This window comes from Schistocerca gregaria, chromosome 1 (genome assembly GCF_023897955.1).
Source record: "Schistocerca gregaria isolate iqSchGreg1 chromosome 1, iqSchGreg1.2, whole genome shotgun sequence".
Lineage (NCBI taxonomy): Eukaryota > Metazoa > Arthropoda > Insecta > Orthoptera > Acrididae > Schistocerca > Schistocerca gregaria.
Window position 1 is genome coordinate 727498077 of NC_064920.1, and position 21233 is coordinate 727519309.

At 41.8% G+C, this 21233-nt stretch overlaps 1 protein-coding gene across 1 annotated transcript in view; it reads left to right on the top strand.

The window, feature by feature from the left end:
* LOC126266846 (germinal-center associated nuclear protein) overlaps positions 1 to 21233 on the top strand; it is a 296356-nt gene that overhangs the window by 50226 nt on the left and 224897 nt on the right. Inside the window, exon 6 of the mRNA XM_049971439.1 lies at positions 2443 to 2658. Within this exon, the coding sequence (XP_049827396.1) occupies positions 2443 to 2658 (216 nt within the window). The remainder of the gene's footprint in view (positions 1 to 2442; positions 2659 to 21233) is intronic.

Below are 21233 nucleotides of genomic sequence, written 5' to 3' on the forward strand. Positions count from 1 at the left end.
CGTACAGTAAATGGCACAACTCCAGTAATAAATATAGAATTTGAACAGAAGTCTGTAGCTAAGGTAGAATTTTCAAATTTTTTAGGTGTGTCCATTGATGAGAGGTTAAACTGGAAGCAACACATTGATGGTCTGCTGAAACGTATGAGTTCAGCTACGTATGCTATTAGGGTTATTGCAAATTTTGGTGATAAGAATCTCAGTAAATTAGATTACTATGCCTACTTTCATTCACTGCTTTCGTATGGCATCATATTCTGGGGTAATTCATCGTTGAGTAGAAAAGTATTCATTGCACAAAAACGTGTAATCAGAATAATTGCTGGAGCCCACCCACGGTCATCCTGCAGACATCTATTTAAGGATCTAGGGATCCTCACAGTAACCTCACAGTATATATATTCCCTTATGAAATTTGTTGATAATAATCCAACCCAATTCAAAAGTAATAGCAGTGTGCATACCTATAACACCAGGAGAAAGGATGATCTTCACTATGCAGGGTTAAATCTGACTTTGGCACAGAAAGGGGTAAATTATGCTGCCACAAAAGTCTTTGGGCACCTACCAAACAGCATCAAAAACCTGACAGATAGCCAACTAACATTTAAAAATAAATTAAAAGAATTTCTAGATGACAACTCCTTCTACTCATTGGCTGAATTTTTAGATATAAACTAAGTAAAAAAAAAAAAAAACTTAATCATTAGTGTCATGCAATATTTTGTGTAATGTATTTTCTTGTACAGACATCTTTTATTAACCTGACACGTTCCACATCATTGCGAAGTGTCGTATTCATGATCTATGGAACAAGTATTAATCTAATCTAATCTAATCTAATCTAATCATGAATGATGCAGTGTGTGGCACATTTTTGTAATTGACAATTTAATTTTTTGCTATTTGCCAACAATAATAAATTTATGGATTTTATTATTTGACACCATTTATTTTATCACATTGTATGGTGTAAATGTTTTTATGAATCTGACAATGGCCTGAGGACAGAAATTTGTCATTCATCAAAGAAATTTTATCAGAATGTGTTGGTGGTAAATCATGACGTTCTTCAAATATTTAAAAGTATGAGACATCACCTTCTTAAAATATATTGCCTTTTCTTTGCTTGTAATTTGTATACTTAACTTGAAATTTTTCATTATGTGGATTCTATGTCTGCATCTATACTCTGCAGACCACTGTGTGAGAGGGTATGTCCCATTGTAGTACATGTTACAGTTTCTTGTCATTTGATTCACGTATAGAGTGCAGGAATAGTGGAAGCTGTTTAACTTTGCAAATGTCTAGTAAGAAGTCTCATCAATTACTTGGCAGCAGTCTTTGTAGGCATCATTTCAAATAGAAAGAAACTTCCACATGGGAAAAATATATTAAAAACAAAGATTCCAAGACTTACCAAGCGGGAAAGCGCCGGCAGACAGGCACATGAACAAAACACACAAACACACACACAGAATTACAAGCTTTCGCAACTGGCAGTTGCTTCGTCAGGAAAGAGGGAAGGAGAGGGAAAAATGAAAGGATGTGGGTTTTAAGGGAGAGGGTAAGGAGTCATTCCAATCCCGGGAGCGGAAAGACTTCCCTTAGGGGAAAAAAAGGACAGGTGTACACTCGCGCGCGCGCTCGCGCACACACACACACACACACACACACACACACACACACACACACACACATCCGCACATACACAGACACAAGCAGACATATTTAAAGGCCCTTTATTTTATTATTCTCAGAGGTCAATGTCCAGTGACATGTTTTCCTATTTGAAACATGAAAACAACTAATAGACAAGCATCCTGCATTGTGTGCCCCCTTTAAATGCTTCTTTCAGCATTACTATAATCTCAGATGGTGATTTGCATGACAAGAAACTGAATTTCACATAGATACTGTTCTTTATGATCCTTGATAGTGAAAATATGTATTGTGAATAAATAGCCACACAAGGTAAAGCTGTTCTGCAGGCTGATGCATGGCCCTGTACACTATATCCATAAAGCAGGAGAACTTGCATTTAGATTTCACATCACCAGATACGAATTATTGTTATTTTTCCATCCCAGTTCATTTGTTAGCTTCTAGTACATACCAATTTGTGGCACTTATTAATGTGTGGGACTTCTTAGCTTCTATACTTATTATCTTTGGTACTCATAAGCTTCTATTAGCTAGCCGGCCAGGGTGGCCGAGTGGTTCTAGGCGCTGCAGTCTGGAACCGCGCGACTGCTACGGTCGAAGGTTCGAATCCTGCCTCAGGCATGGATGTGTGTGATGTCCTTAAGTTAGTTATGTTTAAGTAGTTCTAAGTTCTAGGGGACTGATGATCTCAGCAGTTATTTCCCATACTGCTCAGAGCCATTTGAACCATTTCTTCTATTAGTTACTAATTTCTGTTATTTATATTTTTGTGTGCAGACTGCTGTGATGGATGCTTATTTAGCTGTAAAACAATACTCAAGAAGTTCTGCAGACCAAGATATGCCTCTACCACATGATCTTCGGCCAGCTCCTGTCCTGCGAATGACAATGGAGTATATGTTGTCACAAATTGTGAATCGTGTTGAAGATCCCAATGAAAACTTGAGGGACTGGTATTTTTTCCTCTGGGATCGCACCAGATCAATAAGAAAGGTAAAAGAAAAGAAAAAGAGTTCATATAACAAAATTTTTATAGAACATTTTATAATCAAGCTTATTTTAAAACCTTTCTCAGGAAGTAGAGAAAAACGGAAGTAGTAATAGTCAGTTCTTTTCCAACCCACTTTTCTATGGCAACAGTTATTTATTATACATGCTTAAGTACAATACAACATGAAAAGAAGTCGGTAAACTCCCAAAAAATAAAATAGCCTAAGGCACAAGACAATTAAAGAATCCACACATCTATCTCACTGTACATGCCTGTTAAACCAAATACAGGCCAGTTACCTTACAACAAAAGTGTGGCACTATTAATAGATGGTGGAAACTAACATAAAAGTTAGCTAGTTTGTGTGGCTGAATAGGCATATCAGCCTGTGGCACCGAAGTATAACTTCACTGTAGCACTCCTACATGCAGGCATGGTCAACTTGCATGTTGATAAATGCAGTCCATGCAGTCTACTTCTTATTTGGCAGAATTTGTAAATACAGTGTCGTTATCTAGGGAAGGATCGCTTGCTTCAGAACACAACACTGACTGAGTTGCAGAAAATGAGAGTAAGTTCATGGCTGCTTGGGCTTAAATAATTTGGCTAGCTGGTCTCATAAGATGCTGTGCTTTCTTTGCTGGCAGCACTCTTGCTGGATGTACTGGACGTAGACGTAATGACACATTGCGGTGGCCCGGTGTAGTGTTACGCTCTCTCTCTCTACAGGTCAAGCGTTTTTGTGGACTTACTTGTTGAAGAATGCAGATTCTGCTTTCTTGCAGCTCTGATGTCTTCTGCCAGCACCGGAAGCTTCTCCAAATATTTCAGTGCTAGGAAGGGGAAATTTTCACTCTCTCATTCTCTCTCCCCTTATTTAAGAGATACACTACTCTTGGAATATCATTCAATGCACCAGAACATATTTATTTCCACTTTGTACAAAAAAGCAACTAACCTTTATCATGTAAGCCCACACATTACCAGGCACCCAGAATCAGTTAATCACACATTTTTGAACACAATACATAAGCTTTTATCGTGGCTCACTATCCACATCCAGTCCACGTACTCTCAACAGCAGTTCAAAGTCTAATAAACAGTCACTATTTTGAGTGTCTCCATTTGTTTTTTAACAATACAATGCTACATTACTCTTTGCAGCTGGCCACGGAGCTTCCAGGCCTTATTTGCTTATTCTTGGCAGGTCGCGCTGAACATTTGCCAGCACCGACGAATTATCTCCCTTCCAGTTTCGCCTTCTCAAACGATAAATGGGTGCAGTATCCCATGCTCATCCTTATGCCCTGCTTTAAAATAATGTGTGTTCGAAACAGCTGGAACACAAGTGTCTCCAGACTTTTGTAAAATTCTGGGGGCACTACAACATGTCAGTTGCTCTATGTTATATATTGAAATGTCCAATGGGATTACAAGATCCCTCCCTACTTCAATCTGCATGTAGGGAGAAACCAGCCAGGCTGATGTGGGGACAGGATTTGGAAGTGGCAGCAGGCTGTTGCTTGAGGAAATCCCTGTAGTCAATTCCAGGCGACACTCTGGTCCTGAGGCGGTGGTTTGGAACCATATTAGAGACTCCAGATGTGGTTTTGGAAGCAGACTGCATTGATGCTGATGCTGGCAGCTCTGGCTGTTCATCCGATGGAGGAGCTGGCTGAATGTCCTTGGAGGTCTGCTGTGGTAGGCAGGATGAATGGACTAGATGTTCACTGCTTGCGGTGTGCAGTTGAAGGGCCCACTGTGGTGGTAACTGTTGCAGCAGCCCTCTGGGCATAGTGGAGATGTATTGTCAGGATACCACAACACACGTTGGTTACAGTATCTGCGAAGCACCCCACATGCCAGTTGCCACCAGAAGTAGCTGGCATCCCTGTTGTGCTACACTGGCTCTCCACATGCAACTCAGGGCTGCACTTGAACATGTGCCTACACTGGGGCCCTCCCACTGGAGCACCCATGTGAAATGGTGTTGCTTCCTCTTTTGCTCATTCAGATGGTGGGAAGAGAAGATCCAGCAGTGCCTGATGAGGACACCATGCAATAGTTCTGCTTGGCTACGACCAAAAGCTGAAAGACGTGAAGAACAGTCCGATTTAGCTGACCCCATAGCTTTTGCCATTTACGTTTTCAAAGTATAATGAAACATTCTGCTAAGCCATTAAGATTGGATGAAAGGCTGGTGGTCGTTAAATGCTGAATGCTGTGGCAAGTGCAGTATCACTGGACCTAGGATACTGTCTAGAACCATGCTGTGTTAGCCTCTTTGATGACAAAATTTTTTCTGGATCCTCACCATCACTGATGTTTTTGTCTTATACAACCTGATGACAGAAGGAAAACAGAAAAGGTTGAATCCTTAACCATAATAACCCACATTGTTCCAAGGAAGGGGCCTGTGAAATCCACATAGATGTGGTCCCATAGCTGATAAAGAATAAGACTGTGTGGAGACCAGCCCGTGCTTGGTAGGCTGTACAGTAAGTGGACTATCCATATGAAATCTTTGCCCATATGTACCCAGTAGATATAGTGGTGGGCCAAGTGCTTCATCCTGGAGGTACTCCAATGTGACTTGTGTAATAATTGCAACTGTTGTTGATGCAAGGATGTTGGTGGCACCATCTGGCAATTGTCATCTCCTTCCTTAGAAATAGTATGCCCTGACGAATTTTAAGATGATGAGCATGGATCGAGAAACAGTTAAGGGCTGGTAGTACTGTGGCTGACAACTTGGTGGACCATGTCTGGCAGATATGCTGCAGGATTTGCTGGAGAATTGGGTCACACCTGGATGCTGCTGTGAGATCTCCAGAATTGATTGGATTGTCTCCCAACTTTGTCTGGCTGTCCATCTGGAAATAGACTACAGTGAAGCCCTGCTTTTACACTTTTCAAGGGACTTTAAAAATGGTGTAAATGTGGGGAAAATGTAAAAGGTGGAAGTAGCGTTTTAAGTGGTAAAAGTTATGTGTAGGATCCCCACTTGCTGCATTTCATGCTATATATGTACATAATAGGCATCAAAATACTTGTCAGATGCTTGTTTATTATTTAATAAAAAGTGATGATGTAACTGGAACTGGTAACTGTCTGGGAACTAGAAACATTTGACTTAATTTCATACATCATAATTTATGTTTTTGGAAAACCTGCGGCTGTAAATCATTATTTAGAAAGTGAAACACTGCACCAGTTACATATTTTTTCATGCTTAGTACAATGTTTTTCAATAATTTTTTGCTCATTGTCAATTGCAAGTATTTATGTAAGTATTTTATGTGGTGGTGTTGTTCTGCATCTCTTGCACTGTAGTCATGTATTTTGAGGTTATCCGATCTGTGCCTTCTCAGTTATGTAGAAAACCACACACACACACACACACACACACACACACACACACACCACACACACACACACACACAGAGAGAGAGAGAGAGAGAGAGAGAGAGAGAGAGAGAGATTTATCACTCACATACCCAAAATACGCACTTGACGATGAGAATAAGTTCGAGGGAAAAAAAAAACATTGCTGAGCATGAAAAATACTAATTGGTGCTGTGTTAAAACCAAAACCATTTGAGCAACACAGAGTGAGTGAAGGTGTTAACTAGCACTACAACTGGTCAAATGACGACACACACTAAATGTGGTTTGACCAAAGTGTTATGACAATCGTGCACATGCACAATAGAGGCGGTTTGGAAATGGTTGTGACTGGTCATGATATCTTCATTCGAATTTATTGTGAGTGGCAGGAGTGCCAACACCATGTTACTAGAGGAGGCCGAAAGGCGCGCGATTTAGCTCACGCAGGCTGGCGTGAGGTCTGAAACAGGACAAGGAAATTAGAATTTAGAAACAACGGACGTAGCTGGTGGAATACTTAACTTTAATCCATTCATGACGAACATCACTCTTGACGGTACATGATTTACAATATCAATAGTAACTGATAATGGCGCCATGCTAGGTCATAGTAAATAACGTAGCTGAAGGCTTTGCTAACTATCGTCTCGGCAAATGAGAGTGTATTTAGTCAGTGAACCATTGCTAGCAAAGTCGGTTGTACAACTGGGGCGAGTGCTAGGAAGTCTCTCTAGACCTGCCGTGTGGCGGCGCTCGGTCTGCAATCACTGATAGTGGCGACACGTGGGTCCGACGTATACTAACGGACCGCGGCCGATTTAAAGGCTACCACCTAGCAAGTGTGGTGTCTGGTGGTGACACCACATTCCTCCTCCGCAAATCGGCATACGGTTGTGGCATAAGGCTTCCGCCCGCCGTGGGGAGGACCCCATGTTGACGTATGCAACGAGGTGAGGAGCCTAACAACAGGCGAGGCTGTTCCACCCGCACCCTGCCATTCAGACCATGGGGAGCTAGGAAACGCCTGAAAACCTGCTCCAGGGTGCACGCCAACATGCGGTGTATGCACCCGTAGAGAGACAGGAGGGGCTGAAGACGACATATAGTCCGGAGCGGGCAAGAATTCCATGTCGGAGGACAACTGGTCACGGGAAGCGATCAGCGGCGCATGACCCAAGGAGGCGCCTGGCAGTTGCAGGGGGGAGAACAGGCGGCGGCGGCTGTGGCGGCAGCGCATCGCCATGGGGCAAAATGGAAGGCAGCGTCAGTAACACCTGGGGCTTAGGCGAGCCAGTAGACGGGTCCCCGGGGCGCTGACCGGACGGCACCATCACTGAAAGCAGATGGCGAGTGGCAGATCCCGTGCGACGACAGAGGCGCAGTTGATTGAGATGCCAACGCACCTCACCAGAGGCCCCCAAAAACAGATACATAGCGCTGCCGAGGCAGCGAAGAATGCGCCCTTCGAGCCAACGCTGTGAACCTCGATAGTGGCAATAGTAGACAACGTCACCTGGAGCAAAAGCAGGTATCTGCCGCTGCTCAGGAACCTGATGTGGTTGATGTAGCAAAGACATCAAGGTTCGATGATGACGACCGTGGAGCAACTCAGCCGGCAAGCGACCATCTCGGGGCTGAGAGTGATACGAGGACAAAAAGAGCAATAACGCGTCCTTCCGAGAATGCGACTCTTTCAACTTCAACATCTGTGACTTGAAAGTCCTGACCAATCGTTCAGCGGCACCGTTTGACTGTGGCGAAAAGGGTGCAGATGTCAGATGTTGAATACCATTGGCCTTGCAGAATGACTGAAATTCTGCGGACATGAATTCTGGGCCATTGTCGGAAACAGTAGTCTGTGGAAGACCTTCAATGCAAAAGATAGTGGATAACGCTTGGATGGTGGCAGATGACGACGTTGAAGACATCCGGACAACAAAAGGAAAATTACTGAATGAATCTACCACAACCAATCATCGAGCATTCCAGAATGGACCAGCAAAATCGATGTGTAACCATTGCCAAGGGGAAGCAGCTTTTGGCCATGCAAAGAATTTCCGCGGTGGCGCTGATTGTTGTTCGGCACACACCATCCAAGAAGAGCACATATTCATAATCGCGGCATTGATTCCGAACCAAGTACAGTGCTGACGAGCAAGTTGTTTCGTTCTCACTATACCCCACTGTCCTTGGTGGAGAAGCTGTAAGACAGAGGACTGTAATGAACATGGTACCACGGCCCTGGACTGATCATTATCAGAACGCAACAGCAAAACGCCACGTCGTACAAAAAGTCTCTCCTTCTGAGCAAAAAATCGGCGAACCAACGGGCCTCCGATCCGTGACTTTGACAAGGGCCATTGCGTAGCAACAAAACGCAGAACGGGAGCATGGACAGGGTTGGTAGCTGTGGCTGTAGCTACACGACGAAAATCAATCGGAAACGATTCGACCACATCATCGGTTTCCGCATCAATGGACATGCAAGCAGGTTCGAAGAAATCGAATGCTCTATCCTCAGCAACAGGCAAGCGGACAATGCATCAGCATTTCCGTGCTTAGCAGTGGACTGATACAAGATATCGTAGCGGTACTGCGAGAGGAAAATAGACCAGCAATTGAATTTCTGCGCTGTGGAGGTACAGGCTTGGCCGGATGAAAAAGCGATGTCAAAGGTTTGTGGTCTGTGATTATGGTAAAGTGACGACCATACAAGAAATCATGAAACTTTGTAACACCAAAGACGAGAGCCAATGCTTCTTTCTCGATCTGTGAATAATTTCTTTGCGCAGACGAGAGCAATTTGGACGCAAAGGCAATAGGGCGATCATGCGATCCATCTTTGTGTGCAAGCACAGCACCGATCCCGAAATCTGATGCATCCACCATCAACAAAAGGGGCTTCTGGGGATCGAATGGCGTAAGGCAAGTATTGGAAAGCAACGCCAATTTCACCTGGCGAAAGGTGCGTTCACATTCCGTCGTCCAGACGAACGGAACACCCTTATGGTGTAAGCGATGAAGCGGAGCTGAAATGGAAGAGGCATGCGGCACATATTTATGATAATAGTTGATTTTTCCCAGCACACTCTGTAGCTGCTTCAAATTCTGTGGCGAAGGCAAGCCTTGTATGGGACGGAGGTGTGTGGGACTGGGATGTATGCCTTGGGCATTGAATACGTGGCCCAAGTATGGCAAGTCAAGAGCAAAAAACACACATTTGTCCTTCCACGAGCGAAGACCATTTTGCCGCAATGGCCAAATGTTCTTCTTCCGTCTTTCCAGAGATCACAACATCGTCCAGATAATTTGCTGCAGTAGGGACTGACGCACAAACAGTTTGTAGATATTGCTGAAACGATGCAGGGGTGGAGGCACACCCGAATGGCAGTCGTTTGAATCGATACAAACCAAGATGTGTTTTAACCACCAAAACGCGCTGGGATTCTTCGTCCACCGGTATTTGCAAGTACGCATCTGCTAGGTCCAACTTCGAAAAATATTTACCGGGGCACAGTTAGTCAAAAAGCTCTTCCGGGCGGGGTAAAGGAAAAGTTGCAATCACTAGTTGTGGATTCACTGTTGCCTTGAAGTTCACACAAAGTCTCAACTTTCCGGAAGGTTTTGGCAAAATTACTAAGGGTGATACCCAGAGAGAAGCCTGCACACATTCAATTATACCTTGTGATTCCAAATCGTGTAATGTTTTTGCAACCTCATCACGCAATGCGTGGGGAACATTGCGTGCTCTGAAAAATTTCGGTTGCGCGTTTACTTTCAGTTCCAAATGTGCTTTATAGTTCTTTATAGTTAACCTGACACGCTGCTGGCGAAGTTTCAAATGATTCCTGAACAAAGTCAAGTGTGTCCTGCCGATCCAATATGTCCATCACTTGTTGAAGGGAGGGCTTTACTAGTTTCAAAATCTGTTCCCTTATACGAACATCAGGAACTTTCTGTGCAATTGCATCATGTACCATAGTATCTGAATAAGGGAGTCCACATTGACACTCAAAAGCACAATCCCTAGTAAGGCCTTGCAAGGTTGCAACCACTCCCGATTAGCCTGACCCGCCGTACGTTTTGTACGAAAGAAGGTATACCTTTTCGCAACTAAATTGACTGATTCTTTGAAATATGCATCTAATGCAGACAAAATTTCTTCGTAGGACAGAGTTGCTACGTTGCGTTGTGGAAATAATTTGACTATCACACGGTATGTTTGTACCCTGACGGATGAAAGGAGAAAAGACTGCCGCTTGTTACCTTGAATTCTGTAGGCGGCGAGATGGAATCCAAATTGGCGGGACCACTCCGTCCAGCTTTCCAGTGCAGCATCAAAAGGTCGAAAAGCGGGTGCAACAGCGTGTTATGGCTACGTTAGCGGTAAAGCGGCTGCTGCCGCATTGTTTTGCATTGCACGTTGACCCTGGATAGTGACTTATTATCTGTAACTAAATAAAACTCTGATTACGTGAAATAATAATAATAATAATAGTAATAATAATAATAATAATAATAATAATAATAATAATAATGTGAATAACATAAATAATAGTCTGTCCCCTATTTTCAATTTGGGAGCAATTTTTTGTGATTTGCTTTAATGTTCTGGACACAAATACTAAAGGTTTTTCTCTATTGTTGGCAAGTTTATGTGATAGGATGTTCCCAAAGCAATGAAGTGACGTACCTGTAGGCAGAATTAATGGTAAATGAGGCTGATAATGTCCCTAAGCAGGGTGCAAACTGTTGTTGTTGTTGTGGTCTTCAGTCCGGAAACTGGTTTGATGCAGCTCTCCATGCTACTCTATCCTATGCAAGCTTCTTCGTCTCCCAGTACCTACTGCAATCTACATCCTTCTGAATCTGATTACTGTATTCATCCCTTGGTCTCCCTCTACGATTTTTACCCTCCACGCTGCCCTCCAATACTAAATTGGTGATCCCTTGATGCCTCAGAACATGTCTTACCAACCGATCCCTTCTTCTGGTCAAGTTGTGCCACAAATTCCTCTTCTCCCCAATCCTATTCAATACCTCCTCATTAGTTATGTGATCTACGCATCTAATCTTCAGCATTCTTCTGTAGCACCACATTTCGAAAGCTTCTATTCTCTTCTCGTCCAAACTATTTATCCTCCATGTTTCACTTCCTTACATGGCTACACTCCATACAAATACTTTCAGAAATGACTTCCTGACATTTAAATATATACTCAATGTTAACAAATTTCTCATCTTCAGAAATGCTTTCCTTGCCATTGCCAGTCTACATTTTATATCCTCTCTGCTTCGACCATCATCAGTTACTTTGCTCCCCAAATAGCAAAACTCCTTTACTACTTTAAGTGTCTCATTTCCTAATGTAATTCCCTCAGCATCACCCGACATAATTCGTCTACATTCCATTATCCTCGTTTTGCTTTTGTTGATGTTCTTCTTATATCCTCCTTTCAAGACACTATCCATTCCGTTCAACTGCTCTTCCAAGTCCTTTGCTGTCTCTGACAGAATTACAATGTCATCGGCGAACCTTAAGAGTTTTTATTTCTTCTCCATGGATTTTAATACCTACTCTGAATTGTTTCCTTTACTGCTTGCTCAATAGACAGATTGAATAGCATCAGGGAGAGGCTGCAACCCTGCCTCACTCCCTTCCCAACCACTGATCCCCTTTCATGCCCCTCTATTCTTATAACTGCCATCTGGTTTCTGTACAAATTGTAAATAGCCTTTCGCTCCCTGTATTTTACCCCTGCCACCTTTAGAATTTGAAAGAGAGTATTCCAATCAACATTGTCAAAAGCTTTCTCTAAGTCTACAAATGCTAGAAACGTAGTTTTGCCTTTCTTAATCTTTCTTCTAAGATAAGTCGTAAGGTCAGTATTGCCTCACGTGTTCCAATATTTCTACGGAATCCAAACTGATCTTCCCCGAGTTTGGCTTCTACTAGTTTTTCCATTCGTCTGTAAAGAATTCGTGTTAGTATTTTGCAGCTGTGACTTATTAAACTGATAGTTCGATAATTTTCACATCTGTCAACACCTGCTTTCTTTGGGATTGGAATTATTGTATTCTTCTTGAAGTCTGAGGGTATTTCGCCTGTTTTATACATCTTGCTCAGCAGATGGTAGAGTTTTGTCAGGACTGGCTCTCCCAAGGCTGTCAGTAGTTCCAATGGAATGTTGTGTACTCCGGGGGCCTTGTTTCGACTCAGGGTGCAAACTGAAGACATGAATTTGGAATTTGAAATGGCTTCTGACAATTGTCCAATCTGTGAATGGGACCTCTCTTTCGGCATAACTGTTTCAGTGGGTAGGTGATAGAAGCTACCCAAAGGATAAACTGGGTGAGATAATTAACCCTGCCACAAAACACTTTGAGATATTTTACTGGGGAACCAGTGTTTTGTGTATTGCCATAACATACTTTCATGTAGCCTGAAAGGCCTCTTTACCGTGAAAGTAGCTGCGGTACGTAACAGAAGGATGGAAAAAGGAACACATTGCAAATTACCCACTTGAGGCCTTTGTTCGCAAATGCTGTGGGAACAAGAAGCAAATTACATGAATGTTCTCTATTAGTACATCCTGTTACGAAAATGTCATTGAGGTAGTTTACACAGAAGGGGACACCTGTATTCCAAAACACCGTTAACTCCAAATGGAAATCTATTGTACTGTCAGAAATCCAAGGACGGCATCAACCTAAAAATTTTCTGGACTCATCATCTTACAGAGGCTGAAAATAAGCTTCCATGTTAATAATTCTGGAAAAATGTTGACCTTCACCACCAGAAAATTTAGAAAAGAGCTCATTGTGTCACAGTAACATGTACGAATCCACTTCTGCATGTGCAGTGACAGAAATTTGGAGTCGCCACACAAGCGAAGAGTGCCATCCAACTTTATTGCTAGCGCCAAAGGGGAGACCAGTACTTCCATTTTTAGCTGAACTTCATCTTAAGAGTGCTAAGTGAATTTGATGCTTTTTGAAGAACCGCCAGTCTGCGAATGTTTCAACACTATGTGGCATGAAAATTCAAAGACAAAGTCTGATGCATTGTGTTTGCTTTACCAGAGCTATAGTGTAGCCTGTGAGATTTCAGAAGCACTTGCAATGCATGATGGATCTGACTATCTTAAAGCCTGTGTGCACACATTTTATCAGGTCAAATGGACTACTACATGCAGATTTAACCTTTTGACATAAGATTGTCCATAGATACAAGTAAATTTGTACTTTACTGTGTGCATCTTGGTGAAAAAGTGTTCCAAAATTGAGGCAAAAATATCATACTGGATCATCACGTATTGGTTAGACAATGAAGCCAACTATCGCACTTACCGAATGAGGCAGTGTGGCTGTTAAAGACACTGACCTCATGTTCGGGAGGATGGCATTGTTTTGTCCAACCGTACTGATTTGGATTTTCCATCATTTTTTAGATTGCTAAGGCATATTCTGGGATGGTTCCTTAATCAGAGCCAAGGCCAATCACCAGGTCTATCCCCACAGGCTACCTGTCATATCCTCATAAAGCATGTTATGTATGCTGTGTGTTGTATATTTTGGCCTATTGGTTTGCTTTGCATTACCTTGACAAATCTTATATCATTGTGAATGATCCATGAATGAATAAAGGTAAATAAAATAAATTAATACAACAGTGGGGAAATAAAAATGCCTGGTGACGGTCTGGGTACTTAAAATAAATTGCCTGAAACTGCAGTGCTTACCAGTCTTCCTGGGCATCATCGAGTGATTGAAAAGCTGGAATAACCTGCAACACTTGTGACTATTGGAAAACTGAACTCCTCAAAAGCTTTGCTAGTTGCTGTAGTCACAAGAAAATTAAATAATTTGCACAATTAATTCACTGTGCATGCAGGTTAAGCTGTAAACAAGCTAGATGCCATGTAACAACTCATGTGTGACAATATTGATAGAAACAACTGCAGTAGTTAATAAGTTTGCATGCCCAGAAAGCCAACTAAGTGTATCTTCACTGTAGAAATCTCACATGGATGCGTAGCTAACTTGTACAATAGTAAGGGCAGTCCACTCATTATTCAGCAGAGTTCCTAAATGTAGTGTCATCACTAGAGAAATGTTGCATAGATCGGAACATGACGTTGGGCGATTCACAGAAAATGAGAGCAAGTTTGTGGCTGCCAGAGCTTAAATTTGATGGCTATCTGGTCTTACATGATTGGCTGGCTGGAGATGCTGTTTTCCTTGCTGGAAGTTTCAAAGTTTAGTTTACTGATCAGTAGACAAACTTGTCCATACTCGAGATCTAGTTCCCTGGTGACTGGTCCTTTTCAGGACCCATTCATTTTTATTCATTCACCGTTCCTTATTTTTTCCCAGCCAATTCATCTACGACTATTCTTGCAATTTGCACTTAAATACCTGGCAGAGGATTCATCGAATCTCTTTTACACTGTTTCTCTACCATTACACTCTCACGAAATGCACGGAATAAAATGAGCACTTAAATGTTTCCAAGCATTCCTGATTTCTTTTATTTTAGTACAATGATCATTTCACCCTGTGCACATGGACATCAACAGAATATGTTTGCATTTGAGAGAGAAAGTTGGAGATTGAAATTTCATGAAAAGATCTCGCTGCAACTGAGAACGTCTTTGTTTTAATGATTTCCACCCGAACGTGCATATCATGACACTCTCCCCTGTTTTGCAGTGATAAAAAACGATGTTCTTCGTCAGTCTATTTTGTAAGGATCCCATACTGCACAGTGACACTCCAGCACAGGATGGACAAGCATAGTTTAGGCAGTATCTTTAGTGGATTTGTTGCATTTTCCAAGTGTTCTGCCAATAAAATTCAGTGTTTGGTTCATGTTTCCCACAATATTATCTGTGTGATTGTTCCAATTTAAGTTGTTTGTAACTGTTAACCCCAGATAGTTAGTTGAATTGACAGTCTCTAGATTTGTGTGCTTTATTGTAAAACTGAAAATTAGTGGAGTCCTTTGTGTACTCATCTGGATAACCTAACACTTCTCATTGCTTACGCATCAAGTGCCACATTTCACACCACACAGATGTTTTGTCTTGATCATTTTGCTGTGGTTTTGATCTTCCAGTGATGACTTTACTAAGTAGTAACTGCAAACATTCTAAGATAGCTGCTTAGATTGTTTCTTGAATCTTTTATGTAGATTACTTAATATTGTATGTCTGTAGCAAATGTTAATTTATTTTCATATGAGCAGTAACTAAAAACAGAGGGCTGTTATGCTTATTAAGAAATTATACTTCAATATTTGTTAATAAATATTTCCATTTTATAAAGCATATGTGAAATTTAAATGAAAGTAAAAAAGTTGCTACTAGTGAGGTTCAAAACAATAACTTTATGGTTACAAAACTTCTGCTCTACCAATCAGCATTCGGTCACTATGCTGATCAGTAAGAATTGTTTCATTCTTACCAGAGCATAAAATCTTCCAATCTGCAAAGCCAGTTTATTGAGTTTTCCAAGAACTGTGCCATACTGCTTTAGGGAATTGATGTCGAGGCACTGACCTTCAGGTCCAGTAAGTATGGAGAAAATGATGAGGATAGAGCAGTCCTTAGGGTACCCTTCTTAGATAAATATCATACCTATATCGAACTTAAGCAGTTTCAGAAATTTTTCTAAATTTGAACTAAATGAGTTTGTGACTTGAGTGAAAAAAACAGATTATATTGTTCTCCAGGTTACCTGAGTGCTCTAAAACCCATTCAAAGGATTGTCAGCTGTACCTTAGAACCTGAAAAGTAAAAACTGGCACAAGAAATTGTTTGGATAAATTACTTTGATTTCATTTAAAAATTTAATTTTTTGACAACCCATAGAAGATATATACCCACAACCGTAAATCTTGCCATTGATAAATATTATTTTTCAAAGCTAAATTGGAAATTACAGGCACTTTGTTTTTAAAAACACGCACACCATATTGAAAAACAAGTTCCAGCACATTGGTGCTTCTTTTATTAAATTGTAATAGATAATTATTATATACAGCATATGCAAACAACTAGAAACTGAAACTTCAACCAGAACTTGCCATACATTATTTATTTTACCGACTAGTGGCTCCCTTTCATCAAAACCTTGTGTCATCCGTCCTTTGTTAGTGTCTTCTTTATTTAGCTCCCCTCTACTGTCCGTCCATTTCTTCCTCTTATGTTTTTTCCATCTTGCCTTTATGACACACTCCATAACGGCCATGATACATGTCACCACACACAGCTTTTTGTTACATCCTGTAGTATCAGTTGCGTCTGTTATTAAAGCTGTCCACTTAAATCCATGTGCCATGTGACCCCAGTTACAGCATAACACATTTGTAACAACTCAAAATTCGTCCCTCCCTCACATATCACTCCCAAAATGCCTGTCCATGCTTCCTTATTTTCTCTTCCACAATCAAATTTATATTGCGCACTTGATGATATGTCACATGTGATCTGATATACCCCAGTCACAAAACTACTCGCTGCCCCCAATACAATTCCTTTCATTCCTTAGACCCGTCATCATTATTCAACTCCCCCTACAACCACCTGACTTCTTTACTTGCCATTTCCAACACCATCTTCTTTCCCTAGTCCACCCTAACAACACCCTGCATGCCCACATTCTACATGCTCCCCAAAACCTGCAAACCAAACAATTCTGGGCGTCATTGTGGCTGGTTACGGTCCGTCCCTATGACATTCCCACCCCCAGTCCCCTGCCATAGGGATCATACCCCTGTGGAAGACCCAGATGAAAGACCTGCCCAATCCACCCACCCAGCACCCCAGTCCCATCACAGGCTTTTCCTACCCATCATAGGCCAGGCCACCTGTGAAAGCAGCCATGGTATGCACACATTTGCTCCAACCACTGTGCAGCATTTTACATAGGTATGACAACCAACCAGCTGTTAACTAGAATGAGGGACCACCACCAAACTGTTGCTATAAACAAGATGGATCTCCCACTGGCACAACATGCAGAGGAGCACAGCATGTGAGATTTCAGTGGAAGAGTGTGTGTGTACATACATCATCCCATGTCCCAGTATCGGTGCCCAATTTGTGGCTCCTCATTTACTAGTTGTGTGCTGTTATATGGCACCCTGGTCTACGAAATCACATGCCCAGCCATCTGCCCACTTTACTACCCCAAAAATGGCTCCCCACTCTCCCCTGAGCTGCTAGACGCTTCCCCCAAACCCACTCCCTGCCTCCCCCTTCTCTCCATCACCTCACCACAGTACACTCACTATGGGCCAGTAAAGAGTTGGCAGTCAACTGAGTACAATGTAGGGGACAGGCATGTACATGTGAGTAAATGAGTGCATGTTTTTCCTACAGCTAGAAAAAACCATGGACCATGCCATTGGTGGGGAGGCTTGCGTGCCTTAACGACACAGATAGCCTTACCATAGGTGCAACCACAACGGAGGGGTATCTGTTGAGAGGCCAGATGTGTGGTTCCTGAAGAGGGGCAGCAGCCTTTTCTGTAGTTGCAGCGGCAACAGTCTGGATGATTGACTGACCTCGCCCTGTAACACTACCTAAAATGGCCTTGCTGTTTTGGTACTGTGAACGGCTGAAAGCAAGGGGAAACTACAGCCATAATTTTTCTCGAGGGCATGCAGATTTACTGTATGATTAAATGATGATGGCGTCCTCTTGGGTAGCATATTCCGGAGGTAAAATAGTCCCCCATTCGTATCTCCAGGTGGGGACTACTCAAGAAGACGTCATTCTCAGGAGAAAGAAAACTGACATTCAACGGATCGGAGTGTGAAATGTCAGATCCCTTAACCAGGCAGGTAGGTTAGAAAATTTAAAAAGGGAAATGGATAGGTTAAAGTTAGATATAGTGGGAATTAGTGAAGTTCGGTGGCAGGAGGAACAAGACCTCTGGTCAGGTGACTACAGGGTTATAAACACAAAATCAGATAATGGTAATGCAGGAGTAGGTTTAATAATGAATAGTAAAATAGGAGTGTGGGTAAGCTACTACAAACAGCATAGTGAACGCATTACTGTGGCCTTGATAGACATGAACCCCACGCCTACTACAGTAGTAAAAGTTTATATGCCAACTAGCTCTGCACATGACGAAGAAATAGAAGAAATGTATGATGACATCAAAGAAATTATTCAGATAGTGAAGGGAAATGAAAATTTAATAGTTATGGGTGACTGGAATTTGGTAGTAGGAAAAGGGAGACACGGAAACGTAGTAGGTGAATATGGATTGGGGGTAAGAAATGAATGTGGAAGCCGCCTAGTAGAATTTTGCACAGAGCACAACTTAATCATAGCTAACACATGGTTCAAGAATCATAAAAGAAGGCTGTATACATGGAAGAAGCCTGGAGATACTGACAGGTTTCAGAAAGATTATATAATGGCAAGACAGAGATTTAGGAACCAGGTTTTAAATTCAAAGACATTTCCAGGGGCAAATGTGGACTCTGACCATAATCTATTGGTTATGAACTGTAGACTAAAGCTGAAGAAACTGCAAAAAGGTGGGAATTTAGGGAGATGGGACCTGGATAAACTGAAAGAACGAGAGGTTGTACAGAGTTTCAGGAAGAGCATAAGGGAACAATTGACAGGAATGGGGAAAAGTAGTACAGTAGAAGAAGAATGGGTAGCTTTGAGGGATGAAGTAGTGAAGGCAGCTGAGGCTCAATTAGGTAAAAAGACGAGGCCTAGTAGAACGCCTTGGGTAACAGAAGAAATATTGAATTTAATTGATGAAAGGAGAAAATATAAAAATGCAGTAAATGAAGCAGGCAAAAATCAATACAAACGTGTCAAAAATGATATCGACAGGAAGTGCAAAATGGCTAAGCAGGAATGGCTAGAGGATAAATGTAAGGATGTAGAGGCTTATATCACTCGGGGTAAGATAGATACTGCCTACAGGAAAATTAAAGATAGCTTTGGAGAAAAAGAGAACCACTTGTATGAAAATCAAGAGCTCAGATGGAAACCCAGTTCTAAGCAAAGAAGGGAAAGCAGAAAGGTGGAAGGAGCATATAGAGGGCCTATACAATGGTGATGTACTTGAAGACAATATTATGGGAATGGAAGAGGATGTAGATGAAGATGAAATGGGAGATATGATACTGCGTGAAGAGTTTGACAGAGCACTGAGAGACCTGAGTCGAAACAAGGCCCTGGGAGTAAACAGCATTCCATTAGAACTACTGTCGGCCTTGGGAGAACCAGTCCTGACAAAACTCTACCATCTGGTGAGCAAGATGTATGAGACAGGCGAAATACCCTCCGACTTCAAGAAGAATATAATAATTCCAATCCCAAAGAAAGCAGGTGTTGACAGATGTAAAAATTACCAAACTATCAGTTTAATAAGTCTCAGCTGCAAAATACTAACGCGAATTCTTTTCAGACGAATGGAAAAGCTGATAGAAGCTGATCTCGGGGAAGATCAGTTTGGATTCCGTAGAAATATTGGAACACGTGAGGCAATACTGACTCTACGACTTATCTTAGAAGCTAGATTAAGGAAAGGCAAACCTACGTTTCTAGTATTTGTAGACTTAGAGAAAGCTTTTGACAATGCTGATTGGAATACTTTCTTTCAAATTCTGAAGGTGGCAGGGGTAAAAGACAGGGATCGAAAGGCTATTTACAATTTGTACAGAAACCAGATGGCAGTTATAAGAATCGAGGGGCATCAGTGGTTGGGAAGGGAGTGAGGCAGGGTTGCAGCCTCTCCCTGATGCTATTCAATCTGTCTGTTGAGCAAGCAGTAAAGGAAACAAAAGAAAAATATGGAGTAGGTATTAAAATCCATGGAGAAGAAATAAAAACTTTGAGGTTCGCCGGGGACATTTTAATTCTGTCTGAAACAGCAAAGGACTTGGAAGAGTAGGTGAATGGAATGGACAGTGTCTTGAAAGGAGGATATAAGATGAATATCAAAAAAAGCAAGACAAGGATAATGGAATGTAGTCGAATTAAGTCGGGTGATGCTGAGGGAATTAGATTAGGAAATAAGACACTTAAAGTAGTAAAGGAGTTTTGCTATTTGGGGAGCAAAATAACTGATGATGGTCGAAGTAGAGAGGATATAAAATGTAGACAGTCAATGGCAAGGAAAGCATTTCTGAAAAAGATAAATTTGTTAACATTTAGTATAGATTTAAGTGTCAGAAAGTCGTTTCTGAAAGCATTTGTATGGAGTGTAGCTTTGTATGGAAGTGAAACATGGGTGATTAATAGTTTGGACAAGAAAAGAATAGAAGCTTTCGAAATGTGGTGCTACAGAAGAATGCTGAAGATTAGATGGGTGGACCACATAACTAATGAGGAGGTACTGAATAGAATTAGGGAGAAGAGGAGTTTGTGGCACAACTTGACTAGAAGAAGGGATCGGTAGGTAGGACATGTTCTGAGGCATCAAGGGATCACCAGTTTAGTATTGGAGGGCAGCGTGGAGGGTAAAAATCATAGAGGGAGACCCAGAGATGAAAACCCTAATCAGATTCAGAAGGGTGTGGTCTGCCCTGGGTACTGGGAGATGAATAAGCTTGCACAGCATAGAGTAGCATGGAGAGTTGCATCAAACCAGTCTCAGGACTGAAGACCACAACAACAACAACAACAACAGAAAAAGCTAGCCAAGCTCCATGCCTTTTGTTTGTGTGCCTATCGATGACACAGCGGTTCTGCCTTTCAGTGAGTTATCTCCTTTACTCCTAAATAATTCATACATTTCAAGAATAGTTTTCAAATTAAACTGGAATGGCTGGATGCAGTGAATGAAAGAAACTACAGTTGAACGAAGAATGGTGGAGCTAGAATAAGCTAACCCAAAAAAGAATGAGACTGAGGTGGGAACGAGGAAAAGCAGGAACTGAACAAGGAATGAGACAGAGTTGAAGTGATCGGTGAACAACTATGTTGTTGTAATTATTTCTCAGTCCTTTTGCTCAGTTTAGTGAACCATTCCTATAGTTCTGTTCCTTTGCAAATGACCCATCTCTCATTGTCTGACCTTATACCGAATAGTTAGTGAGGACTCTGTAGCCTATTTTCAGGGTTTGGATCAACCATTTTTGCAAGTATTCAGTCAGTTTGTCATATCTTTCTGCACTGGTGCTCAGCCACTATTTTGTTAATTGAACTGT